Source organism: Primulina eburnea, unplaced genomic scaffold (genome assembly GCF_022965805.1).
Source record: "Primulina eburnea isolate SZY01 unplaced genomic scaffold, ASM2296580v1 ctg739_ERROPOS11973397, whole genome shotgun sequence".
Classification (NCBI taxonomy): Eukaryota; Viridiplantae; Streptophyta; class Magnoliopsida; order Lamiales; family Gesneriaceae; genus Primulina; species Primulina eburnea.
Window position 1 is genome coordinate 1,955,468 of NW_027331510.1, and position 9,015 is coordinate 1,964,482.

At 31.6% G+C, this 9,015-nt stretch overlaps 1 protein-coding gene across 4 annotated transcripts; it reads right to left on the reverse strand.

The window, feature by feature from the left end:
• Positions 1-5,292: 5,292 nt before the first annotated feature.
• Positions 5,293-9,015, reverse strand: LOC140822098 (AP2-like ethylene-responsive transcription factor TOE3). Of its 4 annotated transcripts, XM_073182829.1 has the most exons (10): positions 7,957-9,013; positions 7,830-7,855; positions 7,625-7,655; positions 7,401-7,488; positions 6,728-6,873; positions 6,558-6,602; positions 6,343-6,434; positions 6,078-6,220; positions 5,723-5,869; positions 5,296-5,636 (listed from the first exon to the last, which is right to left on the reverse strand). In XM_073182829.1, exons 1-10 carry the CDS (start codon positions 8,358-8,360, stop codon positions 5,424-5,426), a joined length of 1,335 nt encoding a protein of 444 aa, XP_073038930.1. In that variant the 5' UTR covers positions 8,361-9,013; the 3' UTR covers positions 5,296-5,423. The 4 variants fall into 4 exon arrangements, with proteins under 4 accessions (XP_073038933.1, XP_073038932.1, XP_073038931.1 ...); XM_073182832.1 differs by lacking the exon at positions 6,558-6,602 and having other exon boundaries at positions 5,293-5,636; positions 6,078-6,193; positions 7,957-9,015; XM_073182831.1 differs by lacking the exon at positions 6,558-6,602 and having other exon boundaries at positions 5,293-5,636; positions 6,078-6,217; positions 7,957-9,014.

Here is a 9,015-nt window from a genome sequence, read left to right on the forward strand (position 1 = left end):
TCTAAGACTCTTTTAAATCGTGTGAAACAACCCTTAACACTTCCTAATCATGGCAGTCTACATGTAAATCGTGATTTTTGGATAAAAACCCAAGCCTTAATAGTTCATGAAGATGCATAAACAAAAATAATTAAAAACATCACTTGTTTTTCATGCAAAACCTATTCAAATACATAATATGGTGTGATGATGTGTAAAATAAATAATATGGCATGTATTTGAGTGTATAATGCGCGAATTTATGTTGACGAATCGAAGAACGACGACGAGAAGACCTTGGCTTGAAATCTTTCGAGAAATTCGAAACTTTCTCTTTGAAATCCTTGTGTGTACCGTGTGATGGTGTGGGAGAAGAGTTTCAAACGTTTAGGGGAATGGGGCGGGGCGTAGGTTATATGGATATGGGGTAGGGTTTTGCACTTAATTAATTAATTAAAACACTAATGGTAGTATTAGGCTCATTAACAAAGTTAGCTATGCCCAATAAGCTCATTAGTGCTTGAATAAAATATTTATTGTAGACAAGTTTGTGAAATTATTCGCCGAGTTGTCAAAACGTTCGTTTTTTTTTGTTGAAAATCCAACACCAATAAAAATCACGTCCCGCCGTATAAAATCACCTCAAAACTCCTTATTTTCGAAAATGAGAAAAAAAAAATCAACCATATTTTAAATAATTTTAAAAAATTATTTAATAAAATTATTTTCCATTTTTCAACCATCGATCTCTGTTCCTCGACTTAAAATACATTTTAATGCATTTATGCCTAAATGAATATTTAAACATGAAAATATGAACATTATAATTAATTTATGAAATTAAAGCAATTAAAATACATAAGAAGTTGATATTCTTGTATTCATGTGGTTCATGTAGACCTTCGAACTTTCGGGGCGTTATATATACATATGTGCGTGCTTAAGAAATATTTAAATTTTTTTAATAACAAACAATAAGGTCGCATCCCAAGTACTTATTACCAAAGTAAATGAAGTTTTATTTTATTTTTGTCTGCTGATTATAAATTATCAAGCTAATAAACGAATAATCATAAAATTGGTTAAAGGGTATATATAAATATATATAGATACGATTTTAAAAAAAATGATATTCAGATTTTAGAGTAATAAAATCTTAAATGGCATTTGGTTCTCATTGTATCCAACTCACTCCAAAAAATTGAAGCTAAATGGGGGCCTGTTAAAGGTGGGCTCTTCACCCTACATATTAATAAAGTGTTAAATTTTTGTTACATGTAGTTTAACGGGTAGAGTCTTTTTCTTAAGCATCGAAGTGTCGGATCAATTCGTACTTTGTTTTTTTATTTCCAGTTCTTTTTTCTATTTATTTTTTATTTATATATCAAAATTACAGTTTAGTCCTCGCTATTTCTTATAATTATTTTTTGATCTAAAATATAAATCAAATGAATTATAAAAATATTGTACAAGTATACAATATGTGTGTCGATGCACTAGTAAATATTATATTATGGGTTATAATGTAATATATAATATGATACAAAGATACTCCATATGATCACAAATCTTACATTCCCTATAACGAAAAAATAAAATAAAATTAGAAAATAAGGAAAAAAAAATTACAAAACCCATTTTTTAATTTCTTTTGAAGCTTTTTGGTGTATTAAAAAAATTTAAAACTAAAAAAATACATTTACTATATAATAATAATAATAATAATAATAATAATAATAATAATAATAAGTGTGGTACAAAGATGGTTATTAGGACAGATAGGTGTTTGCGCAGTGTAAATAAATAAAGGTTGACTGAGCTTATTAATTGTTAAGGTCCCCCATTTTGACTATTCTTTCCCATCATCTGTCGTTTTATCTCCGACTAATATATAACTTTTGCGCACGAAATATTATTAAATTGACTTCTTTTATATCGATGGATTGAAATGTTATTAACAAAAAGAATATAAAAAGTTGTTTTAAAAGTCATGTTATTTTACACATCAAAGTGATAAATAAATATATAAAAATAACATAAAACTTAAAATCATAATCTAAATTAAATGAAATCATATAACCAATACAAACACTTAAAAGTAGTTTATATTTTAAGAGACGTCATATACAAATTTGAATTTTTTAAAAAATAGAAAAGATTTCACATTTAATTCTTTCATTAAGCTAAATTACGGCATAGTTCCATTTTCAAAATAATCAATACATAAACAAAATACTTGAAATAAAGCTATTTAAAGATATAATCTAAAATGAATTTACGTAAATATATGTCATATCTAGATATATTTATATCACTCTGCCATGATATTACTTGGAATCTCAATCCAGCTCTCTCTCTCTCCCTAAATCTCTTACTCGTATTTCGTGTGTCCCATTATTCATCATCATTCAAACATTAAATGTACCACTTTTCATTAATGACGATGTGGTCAGCAGAGAAAGATGCAAGGATGATGTGAATTTTTATTGCATAAAATTTGAAGTTAAAAAAGATAAGAAATTACCGTTTTAAAGAAAAATAAATATATAATTACCATCAATTCACTTACCTGGAAGAGACTTATAATTATCAGTTTCTATCTCAACATGGATGAGAATGAGACGGGTTTGCCATCCACATCTACGCTATCCATTCGAAAATTAGTCATAAACCAGTCTCATTTCGAGTATTTCTATCGGAACTCCGAATCCTTGAGAAAAATTATCATCCTTGTTGCAGGAGAAATAATACTACGTACGTAAATGGAAAATATTTTGACCGACGCCTTAGCTACTTTGTCCTCCATTTTCACAAAAGTAAGCTCATGCGATATTATCACTCTCAGACCATTTCGAAATATGGAGCGCAAATCTTGCACCCAACTATACTTAACTTTATTTCCAATTTTACCCTGCTTAATTTGTTATTTTATGTGATTATTACTAAATATCACACTTTCTTCTCATTTTTCTCCAATTTTTTTCTTATTTTATCTCAAAAGCCCACATATTTTTTTTAAAATATTATTTTCTTCGAGTAATGAAAATCTGTGAGCACGTGGTAATACTGTACATGTCTCTATTTTAACATCATCGAGAAAGAAAATGTTTGGGATAATAGAATTATAATATTCTTCTTCAGTTGCATCTTTATTGTTTTCATATAAATTTCAAATTTAGTAGGCCAAAAGATTGATTTCAATAGTTTGAAACTAGTAAAAAAAATATTAGTCACAAAAGATCAGCATGTCATTGGAGGATATATATGGAAATTTTAACAATAATAAATATAATGCAGCTGTAACTGCGAATAAATAATAATGACCCATGCAAAATAAGTTATTCGAATCGATGAATTATTGTCCTTTTCCTCTACCTCGCTATGAAATCTCACCTAATTATTTGATTGGAAATAAAATTAAACTGTGGTAGGAAAAAGATGGATCGATTACAAAAAAAAGAGTTATATTACGTGGTCCAATCAATTTTGTACAACAACAAAAATTTATTTATTAAAATCTTATGATATATTCAATATATATAATAGCAGAATATCTTATTTATTGTACCCTTTAGTGCTATTCTCAAATTATATTTGTATGGGAAAACCCCAGTGACCAGTCGTATAAATTAAAGTACTCCCGAGAATATCACTTGTTTTATTTATCGATTGCTGACGTACAAATTCTTTTCTCCATGCACCAAAATATTTGAATTTTTGTGTGTATAAATTTCGTAAAGAGGCATGCAATGAATGTGGAGTTTCGTGTCCTAAAAAAATGGAAAAAAGGAGCTGGGTCTAACCCTAATATTGTCTCGAAACAAAGAAAGAAACCTTTTTGACTAATTTTATATTTTTTTAGGGATATTTATTTTTCTTTTTGAACACACTGTCCGAACTTTGTACGCACAAACAAGATTAATATATTAAGTTTGTTTACGATTAATTAATGAAGGCATGCTGCATGCTAGATCATAACATGAATATTGGTCCCAACGTAAATATGAAAAATAGTTTCGAAGCAATGTCCACATTCATTATTTATTTAAATTTATATAAATAAGTTTTTTAAAAAACAGGGATTAAGATTTAGCCTTTAAGAAAATAGTATAATATATTAAAATACTTATAATGAAAAGAATATCATGGAATTAAGGAATGGATTGAGTTTCACTCATTTTTCCGAGTTTTAATATATATATGTATATATTACACATGAAGGTCAATATTATACTTAATTAAAATAATTTGGATTGTAATTATTATTATCGCTTGAAACTTTAGTGGGGTCTTAGGTCAATTCCTTCTTTTAATAATAGGCATCTATTTCTGTCTTTATTTTTTGCTGCTCAGCCAAAAAAAAAAAAAAAATTAAGCAAGGACATTCAAGATGGTGACAATACAAAGGATCATTCACATGGAAAAATTTGGCAGTAAATTTTTTTTTTTCATTTTAATTTTCACATATTATTACTTTTTTTATATATTTCATGTAATCACTGTTTATGTCTTACCCCTCTTTGATTTCTGAACGTGCAAAATTGCCTTACAACTAGGATGGCAACCGGGTGTGGTGCGGCGAGGATTTCTTTCACATCTCTCAATCCTCGTTTTTTCTAGTCAAGGGTTTCCCATTTCAATATCGTGGGGATTAAGTACCCATCGAACCCGTATTGATTTTATCTGATTGATCTCAAAACTTTCATCTCGACTTCGTAGATATTAAATCTTCGTCTTAGTCAGTATGATCCTCACTTCAAATAATCTATATAGTAATGAGGTGGGCCGAATTTGTCATCATCATTCATGATCTGGTGTGAATTAAATCATTAACTCTATTACCGCTTCAAATATCGACTGAATTAATCAAAAAATTCTTCAAATTCACTTAAAAAATATTGATACAATAATTAAATTACATATATAAATATTAATTACTTAACAATACAAACTTTTGTAATTCATGGTTTAAATAAATAAAAAAAGATAAAATCACGTAATTATCATGAGATGATAAGTTAGATAATAAATGAGATTTTAATGTTATGAATTTGAGCTTTTTTTTAATTATTAAGAAAAATCATCATCAACATTATTATTATTATTATTATTATTATTATTATATATTATAAAGAACACAATAAAAATTAAAGATGTAAAAGGGATTAAAAAGGTGATCAACACAATAAAAATTAAAAATATTGAAATATCAATTATTTTATTAAATTACTATAAATTTGACCTTTTTTTTAAAGGGTTTTTATTTTTTTTAGTGATGCAAAAGGTGACTCTTGTCCATTACTTTGAACTCGATATTATAAGGTGAAAATCAAACTATGTCTAATATATTATAAAAAAGAAAACAAAAATACAGATCGATTCTCCTTCCATCCAGAAACAAAAGTGGCACATCAAAAATCAGTTTGAATATTCGAAAAAGTTAGTTAATTGGGTCTCATGTAGGGATGGATTCCATTAATCTGAAGCCAGTTTGGAGGTGTCATTTGTATGATGTTCCGCGACTGTGGGAATCCTGATGATGCTGCAGCACCAGCAAATAAATTATTATTCATTTGCCATTGCTGACCGTTTGAAGCTGCAAATTCTCCTCCTGCTCTTCCGCCATGGATGCTGATTCCCGGAGGAAACTGATTAATCTGTCAAAAGTTTTTTTAAAAGATATTGGAAACTGGAAATAATCGAAAATTTTACTTTCTCAGAGAATTGGAGTTGGAAAACTTACGCGATTCTGAGAGATACGTGGAGTGGAAAACGTTTCAAATGGTTGCCCGAATTTGTTATCTTGCCGGGTTTGCTCCACCAAGTTGTATCCATTTCTTCTTCCGGGATCATTTGGATTCGTCATACGGGGCCGAAAATGAAGTTGTTGCTTCACCATGAAAATGATACTAGGATGAGTGCGGGAGTACAATATTTAGTTGGCGTGAAGACTTGGATATATATTTTAAAGAAGAAGATTTTTCCTCGCAAAATTTTCTCGTGATGAAGAACGGATACAAGAATATCGCGGAGATGGATTTGGTTAAAATATATATAATATACGCATAAATATTCAATTTCCCCCTTTTTACACATACCTCAGGATTCGATAACCGGCGTCTCCGAGCAAAATCAAGTTGCAAGGAATTAGGGGGAAGCTGATGATCTCTGCCCCTACATTCCCGATTGCTTGGCTTTGAAGCTGACGAATTTCCTAAGCTCAGGTCAAGATTATGGTCTGCTGTGTAAACGATCGAAGACTCAGATTATACGCGCATGCAATGTAATTTTCAGAATTTTAAACCTAATGAAACGTATATTTCCATTGAATAATCAAATTTGATTCGTTCATTGAAATTATACCTGCTCCTTTAAGTTCATCATCATAAATGCCGGCATCAAAGTTGGTAACAGCTTCCTTTCCATGACACTTGATGGCAGCTCTATCATGTGCCCTACGACAAGTCACTAGAAATTAATTAATATTAATGTTCTTAACATAATTATAAGATAGTAGATACACAAGATGAGAAATTAAAATCAGCAAGAGTTAATTAAATTAAACAAATTAACCCCACCTGGCAGCTTCAATTTCTCTGTCAAAAAGACCTAAATAAACATACCTGTATAATATTTTCATCCCATTAAATTTAATAAAGAGTGAAATAATTAATGTTGTAATGATGAATACATGTGAATAACTAAAGGTTAAATTTTACACAGAGAGAGAGAGAGAGAGAGAGGTTACTTTTTGCCTAAATATTGGCCCATTCTGGCTTCCCATCGTCCACATTTGTGCAAAGTAACACCTCTATACTTGGAACTGCCCCTCGGAAAACCAGTGCTTTGTCTTCTCAATGCATGCACGAATTCTTCCTTTGTCAGGTTGCTCATCTGAAAGACGTAACATGGAATAATATAATTTTCCCTCTCCCTCTCATTCCACAAATTATAAATTAATTGTCACCTTTATTTCAAACAAGTTTGGCTCCACAAGTTAATGGTAGACTTACATATCCGACAAATATCTCGTGAATCTTGATAACAAAGTCAAGAAGATACGTGTGTGTAGTTTTTCTTCATTCAGCGCATTTAGCGTTATATATTATGAAAAGGGTCGCAATATATGACATAGTAAAGTTTGTTGTAATGTCATGGTGTGATATAATATGAAGTGTGGTTGTACAGCATGTTCTTTAAAAAAAGTTAAAAAAGAAATTCGATCGCAATATTTCTTTACACCGTTGCAAAATTTTAAACCCGTTTTAAACATTTCGTTTACTTGAATTTTGTGGGTGGTCAGTCATTAGAAAACCATTGTTGGAGATAAGGAAAAACACTGTGCGAGATAAGACGAAGATCGAAACACAACAACACACGCACACACTTTTTGTCTCTCTCTCTCTCTTTGAAAGACTTGCCTGTTTTAAGTCTTCTTCATAATCATCAATACTAAAGTTTATGTCTGCTTCCGCTCCGCGGAACTTAATGGCTGCCCTATCATATGCACTGCAACACATGCAAGTTATATTTATTATTTGGAATTATTCCATTTTTCTTAAATTTCAAGAATTAAAATCTTAACCGACGTTAGCTAGTTAGCAACAAATCTATGAACATTCAAGTAGGATTCTTGGAAGCTTACCGGGCTGCAACATGAGCCGCATCAAAACCACCTGGTTTAGTAAAATGTAATTAGGTACTCGAATACTATATATATATATATATATATATATATATATATATATATATATATATATATATATATATATATATATATATCTGTGTGTGTGTGTGTGTGTGTGTGTGTATTGATCATGTTGCGAGTTTGGGCAAAGAAAAGAACAGACCTAAATAAACTTGCTTCCCACAGTCCCTGAATTAGACAGACAAAGCAGTTAAAGAATTATGGATGTGTGTGTGTGTATTTGTTTTTTTCAAAAAATAAACGGAATTTTGATCGTTTAGTCGACAAACCATATATGTGATTCCCAGCGGCCAGTTCTCCGGTAAAACGTGACGCCGCGATATTGAGAGCTCCGGGATCTCGGTCCGCGCCGGTTTTTCCTTCGAGGTTTCATAGCCTCTGCCGCCGATTTCCCTGATGTAGCTCCATTTCCTCCTCCACTGGCGCCGCCCTGGGGATCAGACTGGCGGAACTGAACTCCCATCCAATGGGAACTGGGAAAGTTTGGAGCTGGTAAATTCCCCATCTCCGACTCATCCACCGGAAAAAACTGTCGAGTCACGGGAAGTTCACTCTCTGACGAGCACGGACCCGTTTCATCTTCCACAAGAAAACCAAAAATCTTGCTGCTTTTCTTCCTAATTCCACCTCTTCCTGCTGCTGCTTTATCTTCTTCTTCTGAACCGTCCTCCATACCCACCGCCGATGAACTTGAATTCGAGGCGGATCCGAGCCGTTTGCCCTTCTCGTGCGAACACTCGTCTGATTCATCGTACCTTCTTTAATCCGGTACTGAATCGTTGAGATCCCACATTCTTAAACCTCAAGAAAGATTAAAAGACTCCAGAACAAGATTTAAGCTTCAATTCAATTTCTCACTTCGACAAACTTAAAACAAAGCTCTCTAAGAACCAAAATATATTTTTCAAAAAAAGAATCTCGAATCAGCAGAAAACTAGAGATACAACTCCACGATCATCTGATCAATTATGCCCACGTGTATATATATCACGATACTACGTCCATTAAACCGCAAGTTGTATGTATTTCGGAATAATTCACATGAAAAACCTACGATCATAGACAGTTAAAAATTTCGCATTTCACCAGTTGAAATAGGTGGTTCTCCTTCTCTTCTCCATAAATCTCCCTCTAGCTACGTAGCTAGTTAGCAGCTCCCCTCTCCTAGCCTCTGCGAGTGCTTTGAATCGGATCATATATGCGCGGTCTGACGTCTCTTTTTTTGGATTTAAAATTAAATGGTTCGAATGGCCTGAAATATAATTCAAAACCTAGTGGGGGAATCCTCTTTCATCATTCAATCAAGTCATAAATACTTAAGGCATTGT

What these genes read in the sequence shown, in the direction of transcription:
- LOC140822098 (XM_073182829.1), bottom strand. Translation starts at nt 8,360, where the DNA reads ATGGAGGACGGTTCAGAAGAAGAAGATAAAGCAGCAGCAGGAAGAGGT. An exon ending in CGCTGGGAATCACATATATG is followed by an intron (nt 7,856 to 7,956) that starts GTTTGTCGACTA and finishes TGTCTAATTCAG; the next exon opens with GGACTGTGGGAAGCAAGTTT. An exon ending in GCGGCTCATGTTGCAGCCCG is followed by an intron (nt 7,489 to 7,624) that starts GTAAGCTTCCAA and finishes CATGTGTTGCAG; the next exon opens with TGCATATGATAGGGCAGCCA.